This window comes from Stylophora pistillata, chromosome 7 (genome assembly GCF_964205215.1).
Source record: "Stylophora pistillata chromosome 7, jaStyPist1.2, whole genome shotgun sequence".
Lineage (NCBI taxonomy): Eukaryota > Metazoa > Cnidaria > Anthozoa > Scleractinia > Pocilloporidae > Stylophora > Stylophora pistillata.
The window spans coordinates 34,198,682-34,221,737 of NC_142525.1; the positions used below are offsets into that span (position 1 = coordinate 34,198,682).

The following is a 23,056-nucleotide window of genomic DNA, read 5'->3' on the forward strand; positions in this document are numbered from 1 at the left end:
TATATAAACAGTTTTCTTTAATGAGAGGATCATACCCACCACGAAAGTATTGAGCGTCACTTTTAAACCTCGTCATTTCTGGCGATGGTGCTAAGGTTAGTCTACTTGTGATCATTTTATATCTGTTCGTCATGACCCCAGCGTATCGTTTTTTCCTATCTCCCATTTATTTTCCCCATCCTTCCATTTCGGCTTCGACAGCCTCCGGAGACAACTTTGTGTCTAGAGTTTCAGCCCCAAAGTAAATGTTGTTTAGACAAATCAAATCAAAACCCCTTTGTTGCAAAATTAAAGTATTGCTACTTTTTACGCAAAATTTGGTTCTTGAAGTGATCCCACGTGTCAAGGAAGGTGTGACTGATGTTCGCAGGTCGATCGCGTGCAGGTAAATATATTGTTGCGAGATAATTTTCAGATGAAAATCATTCCCACTGCCCCCCTCCTTTCCGTCGCCGAAAATAGAAAGATGTCTACAACATTTAGTTTTTATTTTTTGTCTCAACATTTAATTGGCGTAATGAGCGAGGACTTCACATCTCAAAGTGAGAAGTGGAAAATTACTGAACACGTGTTGAAAGGGGGAGGGGAGGGAAAGGTGAGACCCAATAATGTCTTTATCTGTACACATGCGCATGATAACCACAATAGTTGCACACGGAACAGTAAAGTAATACAATGATTATGTAACTGGGTGAACATTATATTTCTCACAAAGGCCTCAAAAAATACAAAGCCCACCCCTCGAATGAAACAGCCGCTTGTTCAAACGCGCTCTTCTCTCGAGTTATTATTTATTAATTTTTTTATTTATCTGATGTAATTTTAATCAGAAATAGAAGCAACATTGAACGCTCGAACGCGTCAAGTAGCGCTGCGATCAACGTTCTCTTTCCCAATTTCTCTGTCGACCTCAACTGATACCCCAATCGCGGCGGCAAGGGTTTCACAATCCTTCTTTTAACTTTGTCCTCCTCACCCTCTAAGTATGTATTCAAAGTCACTCTTTTCAACAATAGATCACTGGAAGGACGTAACTGTTTTATCACCTGCACTTTATGCTATCGATCCTTCGTGTTCATTCTGTCTGCTCATCACTTAGAGATTTGCAAATGAAGGCTTCGAGAGACATAATGATGCTGTTCGTATCATCTTCGACGGCTTTTGTAGTGACCTTTCCTTTACAAGACACCGGAAGTTTAACATGTACAATCAGATAACAAAATGAAACAATAAATATATGACCTTCATATATTCATTTTATCTGATTTATCATCACGGATTTATTACGAATCAACTTAACGGCCTGCTCCCAGTTGGCTTGTTAGCTCAATTGGTAGAGCGCTGCACTAGTATCGCAGAGGTCAGTGGTTCGAATCCCGTACAGGCCTGATTTTTTTCAGGTCTGATTTTCGCTATTGCATAAATAGCGCTATCTACTGCGAAGGATCGTGCATCATACGTAAAATGAAACATGGCTCAAATAATCTTAAAGGTTTTCGATGAATTAGACAAAAGTTCGGATTCTAGATTTGCAGTAAACAAGTTTTGCGCATATTGTACTTGCCGGGCTTTTTTCCGCGCATTACTCCTCCTACTGACTCTTGCGCTGCTACATGTACATTACGGAGGAAGTCATTTGTGACATGTCATTGTACAGATGCAGGGCAACACGGAATTTATTTAATCAAACATGATAAAAGGCAAAATGTTGTTCTTGGTAATATCGTCTTGGCGTTTTTACTCCAACACTTTCACCCGATCAAAACGTGTTTATAATTCAGTTCATTATATGCGATGAAATATATTTACGGTGTAGTAAAAGATAAAATGTTACAATTACATTTCTAGGTTTGACCCTGTTACTCAGTCTAAAACTGAAACAATCAGGGAAGTAAAAAATACTGCGCCTTAGCTTTCACACGATCACGGTCAACTAAACGAAACTGAGAATCCCCTATATATTTCAAATCCATCACCTCTCTTTGTAAATATGTTTCTAATCAAAGCCAAACCAGAACTATCACAATACCTGCTCAACTAGAGGAAGAAACAAAATTATCCAGCTCATCAACATGAGTTTCAAGTCATTTCACCTGGGGTCATTGTCCCAAAAGCCATCTAAATTATTTTAATGAAGACACAAAGACACCTCACAAGCTAATAAGGGTAATCAGGCAATCAACAATTTTCAGCTGGAAACAAACTTTTTAAAGGTGTCTGTTACAGCTAGACCTTAGCTTTTGATGGTCCCAATACATTATGTTTTATGTTTACGTCACCTAACCCTCAACCAGAGTACTACTTGACTGACTTCACGAACGTAAAAAGTACTTTAGAGAAATAGAGATAAATATGGTTCTGGCATATGATGATTTACACAAGGGGGGAAGGGGTTATGGGTTCTTCCCGCTTGTTTCAGATAATGGGTGCCTCTCCATTTCGTTATCTTCAAGCAACTGTGAACGGGGATAAATTATAGACTATGTCTATTAGTCCGGTCAACATGTGGTAAAAATACTCAATAATGGCATAGATGACCGACAAGTTGGAAACCTCTCTTACTATAATGCGCAAAGCACCTGTCTCCTTCATTTGGTAGAATTCCACCTCAGCTTGTGCAACATTTCCCAACTGCGCAGATATAATTGTCATGAAATCTCCCGGTGGTATCCACTGCGGGTCATATTTAACCATCTCTTTGTCTTCGTAAGAGATACTGCCATTTCGAAATATAGTTTTCATCACAAGCGTCCCATCTTTTGTTTTGCTGCCCATTTGTTGTTCCTCGGGAAACTCTAAAAAATTGAAAACATCCGTTACGCAAACTATCGCTTAAACGCGTCGTGTTGACCGACCATGCAACATGAAAATTGGTTTTAATGAGGTAGAGAATATTAAATAACAAATGTAAACTTACTGAAGGACCAGAATTTCTCCAAGACAGGGAGTACATTACTTTATACAACACTCAAACACCGAAACATGCGTAGCCTGGGTTGATACTCTCAGAACTAGGAGATATTATATCTTTTATTCAAACTACCATAAATGTGTGAGGAACCCTTAAGGTATTACAACCCTTAATCGAACCATCCATAGGACAAAGACTCATTTGAAAATCGATAATTTGGTAAAAATAGAACCATTCGTGACGGAGATTTTATCTAAGTATTTTATAAAAATAAGGCCGAAACACTTGTGTCAACTCAAAATAGAACCAAACCATCAATAGCAAGTAAAATTGAAAAGATCGAACTCTCAAATAGTTCCTTCTTTCCTCACCATTAAGGTCTTCCTTGTTTACTATGACATAGTCGTCCGTGTTTATTGTGCCTATATCGCGTAAATGAGAAGTAAATAAGGCGATTGTCCCGGTGCAGTCTTCCGAGGGTCCATTCCAGTTATCTCCAAGATCTTCACACTCCGTGTCCTTTTTTCTCTGTTCTTTTAACTTATCTCCTTTGTCATGAAACATCGCCTTCGACACAGACACTGCCTCCGACGAAGACTCTTGTTGGCTCACTTCGTTCTCCGATGAACTGTGTGCCCCATCCATTGCATGTGGACGATCCGTAAATTGCTTACGCTCCTTCGCTTCTAGTTTTTCAGTCTCGGGTGTCTTGCGAAGAGTTTCCTGAGGTACTCTTGGCCGCTCAATTGGCTTCCATTCAAACTTCTGTCCACTCTTATTCGGGTCAAAATAATGCAATAGCGCTTCTTCGTGAATCTTTCTGTGAGTTTTGTTCCACGAAAAGATGAAGCTTTTCTTTCCGTTCAGAAACCCCTCTTTAAACTGAGAGGAGACCTTTCCCATGGCCCAACGCGATATCACAGAGGACTCTTCTTCACCTTTATTCTTGTAGTGATCGTCTCCGCCGATAACAATTAAAACCTTTCCTTCTGGTTACAAGGAAAAAAACAGCGATTGATCATTCGTCTATTGCATAAACAAAAGCTTATGAAAGTCAACCGCTTACGTCACGCCACCTACTCCAATGGATGTTAAAAGAGAAACATAATGGTCATCTCTTGTTTACGAATTAAGCCTGCTTTTGGGGGAATCTAAAGGCGCATCCGTCACTGGTAAATCGCATGATGTCTTCGTAAAAAGTTTCTAAAACGGACCTTAAAGTCATCAAGATATTATTTTGAATATCTAAGAGCAGAATAGGACTGCTGTTTTGAAAAAAATACAAGAATACGTCATTGATTTACCTGTAGCTTGAAGTAGTGCTTTATAGACCTTCGCATAACCGATTCCAGCATTTTCCTCGTTTATAGAAATACGAGATTCATTCGCATGAACCACAAAAAAGGCAACATCCATCTGCAGTTTGGGAATGGCTTTTTCAGCAACATGCGACATTTCAGAAAGGCGAAAATATGTCTTGACGATGTCGAAGCTGAGTTCTTGTCTTATATCGCCTTTCGTGTCAAGAAGCAGTTTCCCCACCGAGTCTAAACTGTACGTTTTGTCGCAATTGAAAAGAAAGACACGTTTGCGACATTCTATCTTCGCTTGCGGATGTGGTTCGTCATTCATTGCTTCTGAAATACTTCGCTCCATTTCTTTCTGCCGTTCATCCATGTTCGACTCCTGTTTTCCGTGAAACATAAAATGTTGTTGTTTCTCAGAAAAGTGCATGGCGGTAAAGGGGAAGTCACGACAGACAGGAAGTGCGTGACACCGAGCAGCTTGATTTCCTTTAGCTTACTTGAACAATATAAATAACCTCACTTCTCTTTATTCCGAGTTAGTTATCTCCAGTCGAAACTTAGTGAGGTAACATTTAATTATTACAGATGAAACTGATCGGACAATCGGGTTGAGATTCAAACCACCTAGTCAGTCGAATCGTCTCGATAAATTTAGTTGGATGATTGATGACATGCCTTTGGCAATTGCTATATGTTCGAAAAACCATAAGAAACCCAAATTTCTCAGTTGCACCAACTAGTCTATGCCTGTTACTTATGTATTGCATGAGCTTAAGTATGGGTTGCCTCACAATTATTTGGATTTATTTCCGAGTTTGGATAACGAATCTTCCCCGAACTAGAATTCTGATTTCGTGGTTGGATCGAGTTGGAAACGCTTGTTAACTCCTAGGTGCTCTTCATTCGTATCGCCAACCCTCGAGCTTTGTTAATTGCTTTTATGCCAGGAAAAGTGGAAGCTGGATTGTTTAATTTATGAAATGCTCTTCATCAAAGACATCGAAAAGACAGAAAACCAACACTTGACACTCACTTTTTATTTGACAGTTCAAGCGCACCACGCTTGTATTTTATTCACCTATTTTTTTCTTTTATTTATCGTTTTCTACTTCTTAATCATATGCATTGAGACCTTCACACGTACTTTTTCTATATAATGAGCTCACAAATGTATTCATTTGAATTTGAGAATGATGGCATGGAGCCGTCGAAACGTCATTCTTTAATATCACTGGTTATTATTCTTAATTGCTTATCGAAAACCCTAGTTATTAGAAAAGTGGTTGAAGTCTCTATTAAAGATAACAGTAACGTATAAGCAACGTGCACATTTTGATAATGAAAATAGGAATTCTGGTGATCAACTGAGGCAAATCCAAAATATCACCTATTTATTTATTACAGTTTTCTTAAAATTCAGTTATTAATTCTGGCTACGGTCACGAAACCGGTAACGAGATCTCTTGGTGTTACTTAAGGAAGAGGATTTTGTGGTGATCTGCCTCATTTTTACCTTTCTAGAATTTCGATATGTTCATAATAGAATAAGAGAATTTCATAACGTCACTGATATTCTTTGACTAGCTGTACAGACAACGCTAGCGCTGAAATGAAAGAGAATCCTCAAACTCTACCAATATTTCGATACAATAACTATACAAATGCAGGGAATAAATCGGAGCGTAGCCCATTTCATTGTTCATCACTTTAAATAGGGATGAGGCCTGATTTTATGATATCTCATGAACAGCAAATATCCCATTCGACTGAACAATATTGCTGTCGAGTAAAATCACATCACGTAAAGCCCTTGAACGATCTTCCTTACATTCCTCCGCAGCAAATGTTTCAGCTCTACTGAAACGGCGATAAGATAAACTATCCGATGAAAAAAATAGTTTGGATCAAAGTACAAAAGCCCTTTTTACTGCTGCACTATTTTAAGCTTCCCGAACAAACTTTCCCTCATAAATCATGTGATATTCCTGATTATTAAAAACTGGATCAATGGATAATGCAATTCAAGACTTTTTATTGGCTCCGCCATTATGGTATATGAGCCAATATACCATAATCTAATTTCTGTACATTGTTAAATCCGGTTTCTTCACACAAAATAAAGTCGAGAGGATTTATCTAATATCTTGGGGGCGTTTTTTTAATAAAACAATTATTCCACTCTCGCTTGTTGGATATGTTATAGCCAACGAGCGCCTCGTTGGCTATCTATCATCTCATATCCAACGCGCGCTCGTGGAATAGTTGTTAATTGTGCCGGGAATATCTCATTGACAGATATTCAAAACAATTTGACGTTCAAAAACACGGCACGAGACATCATTCCCACCTCTAAACGCAACAAATTATTTAGAATCACATCAAATAATATAACATACCAGGTGAGACAGGAAATGAACCGAGCCAAAGAGGTTAATCGATGAAAATGTTTTCATTTATGCGGGAATTTTTGTGAAGAATAAGAATAAAGAATAAAGTTTATTCGAGCATAATGAAAGAAACTTTGTTTCGTCTCTTATATTGCTATACGTCTATCGACTTATCGATCAGCCAGATTCTTGGCTAAGATTTCAGTGTTGCCATAAAGTCTCATTTTATTTTTATTTTTTTTATTTTAACAACTTTACCGGGTGTGACTAGACCCGGAAGGGTTAGTGCGAACAGAACACAAAATCTATGCGATGCACCACCCCTCCCCGCAATTCACCCTGGATAGACACTGGGTAGATACTGCACAAAGAAAGACCACAACACCGGGCATATAAGGGCTTGTGAGACGGGACCTCCATTTATCGTCCCTATCCGAGAAGACTAGAAAGTCTAACCATTTACCCTGAGTGTTGGTCCGGCCGGATTTGAACTCTCGACCTGCCGCACAACAGTCGGGCGCTATACCAATTGAGCTAATCGGGAGGCGGTTATATTGTTACAGTAAAGTAGACCTTTTACTTTTCACTCAGTAGTAAGACCTACGCCGTTGGAAATTTCAACCAAACGATAACTTCGTTGTGTGTTACAACTTGAGTCAATGTTTTGAATTACTTTGACTTTGGTTTGTTTGTTTGCTTTCAAGTGAAGCTTACAAAGCTAGTTGCTTAGAATAATATTTATATTATTTACGTATTTACCACCAATTCTATATTATTATCAAATTAAATTTTAATTTTCACCAGGAACGCTACAGCGAGCTATCGGAGGGACCCAAAGCGCTTTTGAACATGGAAAGGGAGGAGATATTCTTCGCCAGGAATATTATGTGCAAAAACAAATTCAAATGCTGGACACTAGAGGATTTTTTTAACGGGACGACAAGCTTTTTGATGAATGCCTGAACATCTTAACGGGAAGGTAAATAAACATAAATTTCTAACATAAATAATATGTACAATTTCATAATAACGGCTGGAAAACGTTTGAAAAGATTGGCTTTGAAAAAAATCCAAGACAAAACATGACATTCTTTTTTATCTGTCAAATACTTGTTCGCATTCGGTTGGTCCGGCTTAACGCTTTACATGATCGAAAACTGCAGCCCTGAAGGGAAGTTTTGCGAGGGGCCTTGGGTTAAAAAAATTACTTATGCAAGTTTCCTTAGATTCCACTCCATGTATTTAATTTGTATACAGAATTCGCCCTGGAGAGGAAATTAAAAGAGAACGCGAAAAGTCTGAGAATCGCTCTTGTGATGGAGGGCATGCAGGAGTCGATGATGAGAGCAAGGAAGATTCAACCGTTCTCTAAATACGTACACGCTGTAATTTTTGTTGTAAAAGGGAACGACCGTTGACTAGAGACAAGCACTTATACTGAGCCACTTAAGAATATCCGGGCTCACTTTAAAACAGAAGGTAAGAGCTAAATTTATATAAACAGATTATGAAAGTAATAATTCGATATTCATTCATTACGTACTTTTATGGCAATAATCATCTTTAGTAAAAGTATCAGGTCGGAGAGGCTGGGGAATATCACTGGTGGAAACTATGCAACTGCAATATATGCTAGGCATATTATATTACTTTTGCAAGCACATCATTTGGGGTTGTTACTTTGGGCACCTATTTAAGTTTATGGCAAAAGTAAAATGGTCCAATTTCTTTGCATTTTGCTTACCTAATTAGTCTGTTGTGCTACATCCAAAGATTGAGGGTACTTCTGAAACACATAGCGAGGGAACTTCCATTAACTTGTTATTTTGCAAGTAAAATGGATGTATCACACCTCATTTCATCCATACGAGCAGGTCACACTCCTGTAACTGTAATCACGTGTCTGGACAAGCTGAAAACTGAAGAGGACCGTCCAAAGAAATGCATGTGGCATGGCAGCTCAGGTAACCAGCGGTGCTGGAGGAAGAACTCACCTCATTTCAAACTATACAGAGGAGAATAACAACAGGAGTATTACAGTAGATCGAGCCGCTCTTGACCTTTTGGAGTCCGCTTTGATTTCTGCTGAAAACTTCATCCGAATACGTAAGCAAAGAGTAAAAAGGGAAAGAGATTCAATGCCTTCAGGTACTTTAATAACGCTTACAATACACAGTTATATTTCGCACTCAAGAAAAAGTTTTTTTGTGTTTCCTTTCAAAATGAGTAAACTAAAGCTTCATGAGATTATACCCACGTCAATTCAGTTGGTAAACAGTCGAGCTATGTCTGAAAACAACGCCTTAAATACACTGAGGTAAAAAAAAACCAATCTGTGTGTCGTGGAAAGCGAAATGTTTGGCGTTGATTTACATCAAGGGAATATATATATGTGTGTCTTATTAGACGTTTTGTTGTGTAGTATCGCTGTGATTTTTTCGAGTTTTCCCGTCTTTTGACGAGCCCGTGAGGCGAGTCAAAGACTAACAACGAGTAAAAATACTCAGCGATACTACACAACAAAACGTCTAATAAGAGATTTATTATCCAACACGCCAAATTGTTATTTCAGTGCGGGTGAATTTCGCGGATATTTCTGGAGTACAAATATCGCGTGCTATTTTAGCTCGTCTCCCGCGTTATTTGTAGTCTAAGAAGCACAATTGGATACTAAGATCAAGTATTAAACAAACAAGCAATGTCTAGAGTCAAACTAAAGCAACATCCATTGCTTTCCTCGAGAACATTATGTTCTCTCTAATATCATTGCTTGGTATTGTATAGAACAAAGAACGCCCTAATTTCAGTGGGAAGATCTGTATTCGATGGGCCTGAACATTTTATTGCTTGGTGTGCTAAATGGAAATACGCCAATGGTTGTTATTGTTATTTGTAGCCTACCCAGGTCCAACTTAAATTATTTTAGTAAGAAAATACTAAGACAAACTTGTAACCATTCCACAGGATCAAGTAGCGGAGTGGATAGTGTCGAGAGGTTCTTTGCCCGGCTAAAGCGACAGCACCACTGGACCAAACAGGGGAAAGTAAATTCAGCACTAGACTACCTGAGAAGACAGGAAATTAACACAGTCATGGTCCTTAGGGAAATTTGGGAAGAAGTCAAGTCGGACTTGCCATTGTCGACGGGCATGAGGAAAGTTTTAGAACAGGAAATGGGACATATTTAAAGTAGCACTGTAACAAGAGTCAAACGTGATATTACTTTCTTTTATCTTTTTGATAACTCCATTTACAGACCTTTTAGGTGTATTCGACCACAATTTTTGGTCATAGGTGATGTTTTATATCTGCTTTTACTTATCTTTGGCCTTCACCAAGATCCATATTTGTCGTACCGTACACTATCATTCTTTTTCAACCTGCTGTAAGATAAATACATCAGGAAAGCCATAGAAGAAAAGCTTCCCAAGCACAACTTAAAGATTGCTGTTTAGATGAATCACTACAACCACACGAGGGACCGGCAGTTAGATATTGAGAGGTGTATATGATACACGATCCTTGCAGTAGATAGCGCTATTTAAGCAATAGCGAAAATCAGACCTGAAAAAAATCAGACCTGTACGGGATTCGAACCACTGACCTCTGCGATACTAGTGCAGCGCTCTACCAATTGAGCTAACAAGCCAACTGGGAGTAGGCCGTTGAGTTGATTCGTAATAAACCCGTGAAAGTGATAAATCAGATACAATGAAATATATGAAGTTCATATATTTTGAACTGATTTGTATTGAACTGATTTGCATTGTATTGTACTTGCGTTGTATTGTATTGAACTGATTTGCATTGCATTGTATTGAACTGATTTGCATTTGAACTGAAAGGGAGTTGGATGATTTTTGGTTATGTTAATGACTCTTTTTATTGCATAACATATTTTGTGTAATATAGTTTTACCTCAACTGCAACTCTTTTCGTTTCGGTAACTTAATCAGTTCGTGTTATATGATTTAGCTGTTCGAGGGCCCATGTGAGAAAGCTCTCTTCTCGTGTAAGTTCTCCGGTAAATAAAAATAGCTCTCGACATTTGTGTAATGTTTGAATTTCAAGAAAGTAACCTAGAAAATCTCAACAAATTAGACGGAAGACATCGATGTTCAAGCTTGGCAACTATTCAGAAAAACATGACCTCATTACTAAGCTTCACGTGAAGACCAACACCTTACTCGGGGGCACAGTCACTACCACAGTGGTAAGGCTTTACGCATGCGTAAGTTACAGGCGATTTCGCTGCCACATTCTTCTTATTTTACTGAAAAAGAGTTAAGCTTAATGCATACCACACTCACTCAAAAGTTGCTGTTACACTGAAAATTAGAGTCTATGATTTTTCTAATAAGCCTATTGCCCTGATGAATCCTTACATTTATTTGACTTTTAAGTCAAATTATTAAAACTATTAAAGTAGTTTCCAAGATGTCGGTGTTTTCAGGGCGATTATGACTTTGACTGACTTTGCGTGCTATATTGGGAACCATTGAAATAAGACTGGCTCTAGCGTTAAGATATAGTTTGTAGGGATAATTTGCATAGGTAGTAATGGCGATCATACCAAAACAAGTTAACACCACAAAAAATACACACTCCAAAACGTTGATTTGTAACAAACTACAGCAAACCTGTAGGAGACTAATGTTCTTCAAAGGGTCGAAAAATGAATTGCTTCTTTCTCTAGAAGATTAACCAAGCCTTACTTTGCTTTCAAACGTAAACCGCTGTGAGCTATAGAAAGCGTTTACGAGGTCATGATTTTGAAAGCTGAGTACAACTATTGAAACGCAAATCTTAATTCAAAGTAGGTTAAAAGCTTCATTTGTCGCCTCAGACAACATTACTCTTCGAATCTCGTGCTTATGTCAATTGTTACGTGACTACCTCTGCTAAACGAAATATGAATTTACATTTGCAAGATAAAATCAAAGTCATCTGATACTAGCAGTGTAAAAACACTATACGATAAGAAACTAAATCTCATCGACGGCATGACTTTTTATGGATGTATATTTCTCTTTGAAACTTCTAGGTTCTTTCATAGGCATATCATTTGAGGACTTTCATTTCAGTAACTTTACATATAGCCTATTTGAATCAGCAACTCTCAAAACAGTACCGTATTACAACATCTCCACTATGTCATCTTACTTGAATGCATATAACAATCCTCTACCAGAAATTATCACATAGTCATGCTATATCCAAAACTATATGACAAGCCCACAGCAATATTCGAAATAGAGATCTGCATAGTCTCTTTTAAATAAAAAATTATAACCTTAAGTTTACAATTTCTTCCAACGTGATTGGGTGAAGAACTCCATTTCATTTACAAATCTGTAGGGTTGTAATTAGACAATGTGATCGATTAAACGAATATACTCAAATGAATCCACCAATCACTGAGTTGATTGGAATAACCATACAAATGGCCAACCATCCCCCACTTAGAGCCTTCCAGACTGGAATTACAAGCCCCTATTTAACTAATCTCTCTGTTTTTCTCGGAAATTGCAATGGTTATGATTAATTGGTGACAAGACTTAATTACACAGGCTGAAAGGATTTTGCGCCTCACTCTTTATCGTTAACAAAACAAAAAGGTAAAAGCCTAAATATCCAGGCATGTCGTGTCCGTTTTAGGTTCAGATTGGCTGTTACCAAAGGTCAAAATTAAGCCGAGTTCAGACATATTTGCTCGCAACAATCTTCTTACAAAAGGTCAGCTAACATGGGAAAGTCATGTGCAATTAACAATTCGTACAGCTCGCCCACGCTTAAGTGGCGCTGCTTAGCAATAAAAGACAGAGCCGCGTCCATTGGGTTCAGTGTACGCTTGTCAAGAAAACGAATCTCTTGAGGAGTCAGTCCCAGTCCTTCTGCAAGCTCCATCCATTCATCGCCACCTAAATCAAAGGTTTGTTTTTTAACTATTTTGATAATAAATATAGCTGCGTTAATTGTATTCCAGAACTGACATTTCAAACTGAGAATGGACATAAATTGAAATAATGTTGTGCTTACAAGAAATTTTCATCCAAAACTACTTGTTAGGTAGATAGTAAAACTTACCGACTAGGTCGATTGTAAGTTTTCTTGCTTTAGAGATTGGCATGTTTTGGACAGGAAGATTTTCAGGCAGCAAAGGACCTACAAAAGGAAAAATAAACCTTCTGTTAATATGGAAAGATGGATAGCTAAAAAATCTTTAGAAACGCACGCATGAAAAGTTGTTTTTAGCGTAACCGAACACCTTGAACATACCACTGGTCATTCTATTTTCTAGACGCGGTTAGTGAGTCTGCCAACGCATAAAGAAAGAGTCATCAAAAAATGTAGTTTTTCAGGTCAAATACCAGCTTTGCAGTTGGTTGTCAAAGTAAAAATTATGAAGATTTATGTTTTCTTTATAATTTTGATTTGATTTCTGCAGTACCCCGGCACGTATCCCATAGTTTCACGTCCCAGGCAACTATGGAATACGTAAGGGTACGGCAAGATAGGTTTCGCAAGAACAAACAACTAACCAGTAGTTCCAGCCGGTACAATCTCTCTTAAATGTTCGAAGACATCAAGTCTCCTTAAATCTTTTGCTTTCTGTGCCAGATTACGGATTATCATCTTGGTGTCAGGGTCTGGCTGCTCAAGAGCGTCTTTGTCCAGTTGCAGGTTCTCCTTCAGTTGTTGAACAATCTCGTTGGCATTGCACGACGCTGACAAGAGGGATTGCTTAACATTATCAGGTAGGGAAACTTCGGTGGTTGCTTAGGTTAAACAAAAGGAAAAGATGAGTCATCAATCAATGATATTTCAAATTAGTTATTCACTGCGTAATGTGTTTGGAGAACTGTCACGAATATTTTCAGCACATTAGCAGTTTTGCAATCTGACTATGGCCTTCAACCTTCCCTTGTTTTTCTTTATGATGTTAGGTTAAAATGTTGACATTCCTATAGCAATGATCATTGTTATTTTTTTTCTAATGAAACAGAAAGGACAAGCAAGCTCAAGATGCACTCACTTGTAGTTTTATCCAGGTTTTGCACCATATCACCCCGTTTGGAATCAGACTCCAACCTCTCTGGAAAGGCTTCTTCCAGCTGCAGACTCTCCTTTAATTGTGGTGAAATATTTTGGTCGTCTCGCCGCTGTGTTAAATGGATTCGCAAAAACTCATTGGCAGAAAAATTTTCCTCACCATCTTAAAATAAAGACAAGATGAAAAATTTTGGCCAATATTTGCTTCAGTCTGAAGGTTTGTCAAATGAAATGTATTTTTGAACAGTCAAATGAAGGACTTTTTGCCTATTCCGTTTTCTAGAGAGAACCATCAAACAACATATACAATAATGTTACCTTCAACAGAGGCTAAGTTTCCGTCACCACATTTATCAACAGCAAACTGTTAAAAAAAAGAAAAGAATTAAGCACCATCATGGGAATGCAACATTTTTAACCATTGTACATTTGATGCATTTCCTTAACCTCAATACTTACCTTAGGCATGTGTGACGAGAGAATTACTTTGCTGATTTTGCATGAGCAAACAAAAAATATACCAGAGCACTTAATTTTTCCAACCGAACCAAAACACAGGTGCCTTTTTCGTCTTTCTGGATCCGTCTTCTGTCCGTTACAGTCATGTAGTTAAACATTTACGGTCTCATCTTATCTTTTGATGACAAATACGTAAGACATTTTCTGTACATCTCATCAAACTGGAAGTCACCTCCAAAAAAGTAATATGATATTTAAAATCATTTACCTGATTTCTCATAGGAGAAAACCAAGGCTCGAAGTTTTTCATCGAAATTCTATTCATCTTAGCAGTTTCAGATCTGGTGCAACAGATCATCTTCTTGTCGCTGAACAGCTTTGACTCGGGCCTGAAGTGCAAGCATTCTTCTTGCTTGCAATTTTTTGTACGATGTGTGCGGCAGTAGCTGACTGCACCTCCTTGACAACAAACAGGGCACAAGAAACTTATTTCATATTTCATAATCTGTAGCCAACAGAATTCTCTTCGCATGGACTCAAGCATCAATTCCAGTTGCCTCAATACCGCGCAAGGAAAGGTGTCGTGGTGGTTATCTAAAGGCGAAGTCATCCCTGACTTTGAACAGTGTGCCTCCTCATGACCGTCGTCACCTCTGTAAGGAACGACCTCTATTGATGACATATGGCAGAGAAGGACTACGGAACAATTTTCTTCTTTGGAATCGTAAATTCTGACAAAATTGTGGTATAGCTGAGGGTGCTCTGGGCTGGTACATTCTTGTTTGCACCACTGCAAAAAGTGCAGCACCAATCGGGGAAACAAGCCAGGTGGAACTTGTCCAGATTCAAATTTGATAAAGAGAGGGGGAATTTCTGCAGATACAACTAGTTCCACAATATCTTCTGGTGGATGTGACATCAACATGGAAGGTACCAGATACTGCTTCCTGCATGAACCATCAGAAGATGGCCAAGAACATAGTAAACTGAATTTCTCCATGATCGCAAACAGACTTTTGCAAGTGTCCTCGTTGTGATACAAAGAGCCCCAAACGTGTTCTAAGAGCGATTCCTCCAAAATGCCTTCTTTTTCAAGCCTTAACCAGAGTTTTTTAAATTTTATGTCCTCATTGTCAAATGGCCTTGTAGTTATAACTTCCTTGAACACATCAATCAACCACTGTGCGTCCAAGACCACCATTTTGTTCAGCTCCGGAGTGTCATCAAAGTGAATTAAAACTCTTTGATCATGCAAAAAGTTCAATAATGTTCTAAATTCTTCATCGTCAGCAACGTGACACACATCATAAGCAATTTGTTCTGCATCCTCAAAGGAAATCCATTTGCGACCTCCATTCTTCGCAGCTTGCATTTCCTTTTCAAATCTAAGCCACTTGATTGGAATTGCGTCTTTCATCTGTGGTAATTCTTTTGCAACGGCTCTTATTTTCTCACGCAAGCGCACAACTTCTTGACACTCAGACCCATGACCAGACCTGGTGTTATCCACGGTAAAGAAATTAAGTAAGTGGCCTTGGTAGGGTTTAGTCTGTAAGTGACCAAATGTCATTCTAGCCAGCTCAGTTGGATCACCTTCATCATAGGGTTTGTCCGCATGAGTGCAAACTAAAAACACGGGTGGCAGTTTCTCAGGCAACACCTCAGAATTGCATTCTTTAGGATAGCTTTCATCATGAATGGCTATAGATGCGACAGATGACATCCAAAAATGAAGATAATCCCTATTGGTTTTCAAAAGAGAGCTATCCTGTTGTTTACAAAACGTTCCTTGCTTCATGACTGATTCCGCCTTCCCCTGTGGGTCCCGCCTAAGGTCATTAACCAAAAGGTATATTGCTCTTGACGTAAGAGAAAGTGGATGAGTAGTGTAGTAGACCGACTGTCCGCCAAAATCCCACAGAATTGAGTATATATCTTCTTCTTCTTCTTTGCCTGTGACGTCGTTGTCTTCCTTCAATAAAACTTCAATCAAATTTATGACTTCTTCAGGCACCTCTTCAAAGCTGCCAACATGATCTGCACCATTAGTTTTTTTATCTTGTGACATCGAAATAGAGGTCGGATCTTCAGGTATATTAGGAGTATCAGATTTGGTGAAAGAGTAATGGCTGGTTGTATAGGGCACAACCGAAGCTGTAGGCAGGGGATGTTTTTCCCCTTCAGACAGCAAACAGCTACCTGAGATTACCTCATCGGGATTACGTGGTAATGAAAGGTTGCCGTCGCTCAAGCCTGTCTCGACTTATTTCCCTTGAACAATGTGTTCAACCTGATTAGACTTTGGACCCTCTTCTCCATAAATAATTCCTTGATCACTAAAATTTTGGACGGTCAAGCGCGCTGCATGGTGTTCAAAGGAAAACGCCATATTAAAATTTTGATCTCCGTCTTTCTCTCCCAGCTTCCAAATCTCGGTCGCCACTTTGAAATAAGACGGGTCTACATCTATGCCTATGGTGCTGTCCTCTTCTGGGTTGAAATCTCTCTCTTAAGAGATTTCACTAAACTGGTTTTCCCCGAGCGGTCCTGCCCAATCAACATAATTGCAACGCGATTGTTTGTTGTTTTTCCTTCAGATATGGCTTTTTTGTAGCCTTTGAAAGCCAACGGTCCTCGTGCACGAATCTCTGGAGGCACCTCATCTATTGACATGAACAGAAGTAGATTAATACACATCTCCTCATGATACTGCTAGTGTATGTTCCGGTGTGTTTGCAAGCTATTTGCCGGCGGTTTTGGCTAATTCAGTCATATCGACATAACTAATGACTACAATTTTCATTCAAGAATACCTTGAGTTTAATTCCTAGTTATTCAAACAAATAGACAAAAGATAACTAAAAAGGAAGAATGATGACTTCCCTTGTCGAACTTTTGGCATATGTGGTGGAATTTCTCCACCATTGGGTTAAACTTTGGAATCTCAAAAAGCGATGAAAAGTATTTTTTTAGTAAACTATAATTGGTGGAATGAAACTTATACAATTTCTTGAGCAGCCAGCCCTCCCCTGGTTTATAGACACTTTTACACGCAAGAAACGGGGACTCTACTCAATACCCTTTCTAACAAACAACGGAACTCTTGTCGCGACCATTAACACAAGATCAAAAAGAGATCGTAAAGAAGCATACACACCAATGAAAAAAAACATCAGAATGGTAAGTCATCATAATGCCTTTCTTAACAGGATCTTGGAATCGTCCATAACGATAAAACGTAATCATGCAAAATCGAAACGTCCCTTCGTAATAAATTTTTTCTTTCATCAGAGCTCTCAGTATTTCAACGACATTATAGCCAAGGAACTTATTAAGTTTTTTTTTGCCAAAAGCATTTTATCTCAGGGAGTCTTCTCTTGATCTGTATCAGCTATAAAGGACAGACTGCCTTAAGGTTTGATAGCAACAAACAAACCTTGGCGGCCAACTTTTTATCACCTACCTTTCACTCCCACAGGTTTGTCAATCTTACGCCAAACGTCTTCGTAGACCACTTGTGAAACTAAAAAAAGTCAGAGTATAAATACGAGTTTATTCGACTTGAATTATGAAGCCGTTACTAATGTCCTGTTAAGGCCCTTAGCTCACTGAAAGATCTCTAAGTCACTTTCGGTTTGATTTGTTTATCGAGTCACTATCATCGACCATTGACGCAATGTTTCTACTAATAAAGCGCAACTAATCTAATGATACAAAGAAGCTCAATATTTTCCCAGAGCTTCAAGTAAATTTAAAGCTGAGACCTTCCGTTCCTGATTGGATGCATTGACCAACAGAGCACAAGTTAGGAGCAAGTTATCTGAACACAATGTAGGATCATGCATAACACTAGCACATTAGTTTTCCGTTGCTAGTTCAATGCTCTTAGCGTAATTCGACCCTCGATTCTCAAAAATTATTCCAACATACTGATACTTGTGTGATTTAACGATGAAATTATGAATCCATTCCTCAGGAACAGTAAAGGTTGAACCCAGTGAGAAAAAATATCTAGAATTAATCTGGTTGGTTTGGCTGGACCCGACTTAACTTGGCTTCGCTCCGCTTTGCTTTGTTTTCTCTGCTTGTAGTAATCTTTTACTCTGCCTAGAATACAGGGACTCTAGAATATCAAAATGAAAAGGAGCCCCGACCACAGTTTCCGTTCCCGTAAAACTCTTATTTTGTTTGCCTTCTATATAAGCAAGATCGAGATATTGAAAAGGGCTTTTGAAATTCACGCATTAAAGGTAAAATATGATTGAGTAGTTTTTAGTCTCGCCGGCTATTCTAGACAATCCTCGATAATCTTGTCTAGTTTTTGTTTTTAAGCTTTCTTCACTCAATCAAATCATAATTAATTTGACAAGGAAGGTCGCTTTATACAACTGAAGATTTCCTGTAGCTAAACTTTTATTATTTAAAGCCTATCTGAGATGTCACATTCATTATGCATGTTGACTAATTTCTACAAAAGAGTTGACCCAAAGGCGGAAGAAATGTCCCTACAGTGTAAAGGAGCAGTGAAAAACCTGTGAACTAAGGAAAATAAAGTGACATATCTATACAATGACAAACGTCACAACTAATTGTTAAATCAGATTTGTTACTAATTGCTACAGTTATATCTTGCTAACATCGGCCTTTGCTGACGCTCATCCCAAGGCTGCAATTTAATTTCTGCAATGACTTGCAAACAGAAAAAAATCTCATTCCTGAAATTGCCTTTGGAAAGGAGAAATGAAACTCCGTCCTTATAAATTCTGTTTCTTTCACTTTTCATCATACATGTACATAAAAATTTGTCTACCCCGTCTTTAATGACATACATGTCACCATTATCTTTTCAGTCAGCGAAGTCTTCTACAGATTTCTGTGCTTAAACTTTCTACAACGTATATACGCTTTTGACAAGCAGCTACCTACATCGACATAATATTTATCCAAATTAATCTACTTTTATACACATGCCAACGAATAAGTCAAATTTGGTCCCGATAGCCGTAGTTCTTCTTAAATACTTCCGCATTGAACTGATGTTACCTAATCGGAGGCAGACATTTGACTTTTGTTCTACCTGAAAAATCAAAACATGCAACTTTTTCAGGACTTGAAAATCTGAATCAGAGAACTAACCTTTTTTTCTGCTGTTTCTATTACCCTGTTCGTTGTTTGTTTGACAGCGTTGGTAGTTTCTTTCAGTCTTCTATTAATAACAATCTTACGAAATTTGTCTGAGTCTTTTGAAATAATAACGTACAAGTCACCATGAGCCTTCTCCCTTTGTAGATCATGGATAATGTTTCAAGGGATAGGCAGATTTCCATACTTAAACTGTACATCTTCCTCTTTAAAGGATACCTCCCCGTTGCAAACACGAGTTTTCAGTACGAGGTCTTCACCGGGTCTGAGGGATATTTCCTTGTCCAAAAGAAATTCTTTCAAATTTGGATCAATGTAATACTTAGGTGTGTCAATGATGGACTTGATAACTATTACTCCAATCTCAGATTCGTTCCTGTAATTTTCAAGCAGCCACTTTTGGAAGTCAGCTGAAATCGTAAATTCAGGGTCCCATATTTGAAGGTCACCCAGCCGTTCAGATATCTTTCCGTAGCTAGCGATACCTCTCAGTAAAACAACAGGAAAAGGGTTTTCTTTAGATTGTGTGGCCAGTACAGGCTGCGGGGTATTCTGAACACCTCTCTCATGAATGCTTTTCCTTTCTGAGGGATTGTGTGGAGGATAGTCTCTTCTTAATTCTATCTTAATTAATTAATTGGGGCGAGGAAACATTTGCCGAGGGAGTAGGTGTTAAGTGGAAAAATGGGCAACGGAGGAGATGGAGGGGAAGGAAAAAATACGCCTGCCCGCAAAGCCTGTGATTTCGCAAAACACCCCCTAATTAGCAGCGCTTGACCGCCTTTCCGGAAATGTGCAAGCAGCCAATGAACATCGATTTTTGAATTTACCGGATGGAAGCCAAAAAACATTGACACACGTGTATTTGTCAACTTCGTGCGAAACAGAATCGATCGAGCGAGCGAGTATGTGAGTGAAGTTATGTCGGAAAGACGTCCTAACGACAGCTGTAGGATTTGCAAAAGCTCTTTTAAAGTGAAATTTGGAAATATTCCCGGAAAACAAGTGTACTAGTCCTCGGAAAACCTTTTTAGACCATCGCAGAGAAAGGACAGCCTTGGAGTTGTTTTAGCAGAGGTTTGTAGTCGTGTCGGATTAGTATTATTGCACGATCCTGCAACATATTCTGATCGCGTTTGCAACCCGTGTGGTTGAAAAATTCGCAGTCTTGGCCAGTTGTTCGAGTTTGTCAAAGTAGGCACGACTCCAACGGTAAACTCCGTATCTAAAAGCACGAAACGCACACTGGCAACTCCGGAGAAAGCGAGCCCTTCATGGACAAAGTCAAAACTTGGTAGAGTTAATTCGCCAACAGCCAAGACGCTATCGCCGCAGTAAGCTGGCAAATCAAGAAAATCTCGTCCACAATTATTGCAGCAAGGTTTTGGTGTAATGGTGAAGTGCTCTTTTTCAGGGAAGAGAGAAAAGGCTTCGCTAGTATTTCTTCTCCGGACGCAAATATTAGTTGCTATTTGCCGTTTTCAACATCTTGTACACTAGCACCAGCAAGGGATGTCGCCGTCAAATCCATTAAAGATGCTTCCGCCAGCTGATCTTGCATGATGCTTTTGAGCGGACAGACAACAATCACACACGCAGCTTTCAACGATAATATTTGCTTCACGCGGATCAACAACTGGACGAGGCTTTTACCAAAGCCCGTCGGAAGAACCGCTAGTAAATCCTTTCCATGAACAAGAGGAGAAATGGCTTCCTTTTGTTCCGGGCGTAATACAAGCGACATACCCAGTTCAGAGAGAAATAAAAGCGCTTCTGCGAGAGCGGCATTAAAGCTTAGCGTATCCGCCATTTTCTCTCCAAATCACTCCCTCTCCCAATCGCGGAACGACCGGAAGAAAACTACTTTAGATGACAGGCATCAATCCAGTTTCAACCTACCGCACCAATCAGAGGCCCCGTCCATCTGGTGTACGGGTTTTGCGAAATCACAGGCTTTGCGGGCAGGCGTATTTTTTCCTTCCCCTCCCTCTCCCCCGTTGCCCATTTTTCCACTTAACACCTACTCCCTCGGCAAATATTTCTTCGCCCCAATCCTCCACAGTTACCAAATCTAAGATGGCGGCCTAATACGAAAATGTGCACTCGTGCGCCCAAAATACGCCGGCACTGCAGGCTAAGCTCTTAATGGCTACCTTAACATAGATTTAACCCCGTTTTTAGACTTTTACTCTGAGGCTGATCCGTACCGGTTCAGGCATATTGATGACTATTCACAACTTTACCAGGACTACCAAATTTAAATACAGGTATTTTAACAGATTTGCTGAAATGTGGAACTCCTTACCATGGGTGATCAGATTAGCACCTGGCTCAGAAGCCTGCAAGTTTAATGTAAAACAAGATCTCAAACAATCGTAGTTGGGGTGGGGTAGGGAACTGAATATTTATTTTAATGTATTTTACTGATGTTTTTTAACATTCAGATTGTAACTGTGTTACTTAGGTGATCTGTCGTTTATAGGGTTTTATTACTCTTTTACAGATTATCCTCATGACTTCCCCATATCATTACTATTTTATACTATGCCATTTAATTGTAATAAATAGATAAATAAAAATTCAGGATTCCATGTTTGAATTTTTCTACCCCACGATTTGATTAGCCTGACTACTGAACAAGAATTGACTTGATTGATCGGTCTATTGATTTCGCCAGAAAATACTTACAATGTTTACAGTATTTAAATGTGAATATCTTATTCCTCGCGAGGAAGCTCGTTTGGAATATCGCGAAACCATGGGGTTTATGACTTTAAGCTCCGCCCCCCCCCCCTTACAATGACTAGAACAAGCAGTTTAGCAGATAGCAGCGAGACAAATGCAGTGATATTGATCAATGTCAAGAAAGCCAACAATGTCGTTACGCGTGATGAGAAATGCATATATTTTTCTTTTGTAGATTTCCGATCAGTTGGCAACGAAAAATGATGAAGTTTCCCGATACCAATATTTCTCAAAACCCTCGATGTGTTATCAGGAATGCAGTACTTTACTGCTCTTTATCTAAAATCAGGTCATCAGAAAATTGAGATCTATCCGTCATCACGAGTGTTATCACAAATGTGACGAGGGTGATAAATTAAACGATGTCTAAATAAATCGATACCCTTTTTTCTGAGGCTTGAAGCTCGTCGTAAGTCAATAACATTCTTTATCATATAAGGGGCAAAATTACTGAATTGTGATTGGTCAAGACAGAGGGCATTTTTTTCTTAATTTTTGTAATTGCCCCGGGAAAAATTACTTGAAAATGATTGGCTGAAAATCGCTTAACAACGGCTGCCAAGGTAAAGAAATTTCTGTTTGTTTTGTAGCAATGGCGTCCCGTTTTGCGCGAGATCAGTAAGAAAACATTTTGCCCCTTATATTATAAACAAGTAATCACATGGTTCCTCGTAAAATTAAGGATTAATATCACTTGTGTTTTCGGAAGTTGCAGAAATTGCCCTCGTCGCTGCGCGACGCGGGCAATTTCAGCAACTTCCAAAAACACGCATGATATTAATCCTTAATTTTACTCGGCCCCATGCGATTACCTATACTAACAATATTCTCTCAGATAGGGTTCGTGAACACTATTTTTCAGAACGTGCTTGTCTTGGATCGAAAAAAGCGATCATTTGCTACTAATTATTTGGAAATACCGTGGTAACTTCATGCGTTCATCGAGAATGTACGTTCGGTCATGATATTCACCAAACATTAAGTTCTCGCTAGAAAACATTGTTCGTTGAAGATTAATGTGATTTGCTATCGGTAAATATCCTATGGGTAAA

The 23,056-nt window shown here is 38.9% G+C and overlaps 2 protein-coding genes and 1 pseudogene across 3 annotated transcripts; 1 reads left to right on the plus strand and 2 right to left on the minus strand.

Annotated features, from left to right (window-relative positions):
- Positions 1-1,660: 1,660 nt before the first annotated feature.
- LOC111341889 (uncharacterized) lies at positions 1,661-4,628 on the minus strand. The gene is made up of 3 exons (XM_022948933.2): positions 4,216-4,628; positions 3,283-3,900; positions 1,661-2,795 (listed from the first exon to the last, which is right to left on the minus strand). The coding sequence occupies exons 1-3, from the start codon at positions 4,613-4,615 to the stop codon at positions 2,449-2,451; spliced, it is 1,365 nt and encodes a 454-aa protein (XP_022804668.2). The 5' UTR covers positions 4,616-4,628; the 3' UTR covers positions 1,661-2,448.
- Positions 4,629-4,643: 15 nt separating this feature from the next.
- Positions 4,644-10,597, plus strand: LOC148727574 (uncharacterized; annotated as a pseudogene). The gene is made up of 5 exons (XR_015989210.1): positions 4,644-4,677; positions 7,410-7,584; positions 7,863-8,084; positions 8,480-8,753; positions 9,570-10,597. The product of XR_015989210.1 is annotated as an uncharacterized LOC148727574 (transcript).
- Positions 10,598-10,718: 121 nt separating this feature from the next.
- LOC111341867 (uncharacterized) lies at positions 10,719-19,897 on the minus strand. Its single transcript, XM_088726248.1, has 7 exons — positions 17,581-19,897; positions 14,386-16,780; positions 13,977-14,022; positions 13,642-13,821; positions 13,148-13,384; positions 12,693-12,770; positions 10,719-12,526 (listed from the first exon to the last, which is right to left on the minus strand). The coding sequence occupies exons 2-7, from the start codon at positions 16,183-16,185 to the stop codon at positions 12,333-12,335; spliced, it is 2,535 nt and encodes an 844-aa protein (XP_088582374.1). The 5' UTR covers positions 16,186-16,780; positions 17,581-19,897; the 3' UTR covers positions 10,719-12,332.
- Between the last annotated feature and the right edge of the window lie 3,159 nt (positions 19,898-23,056).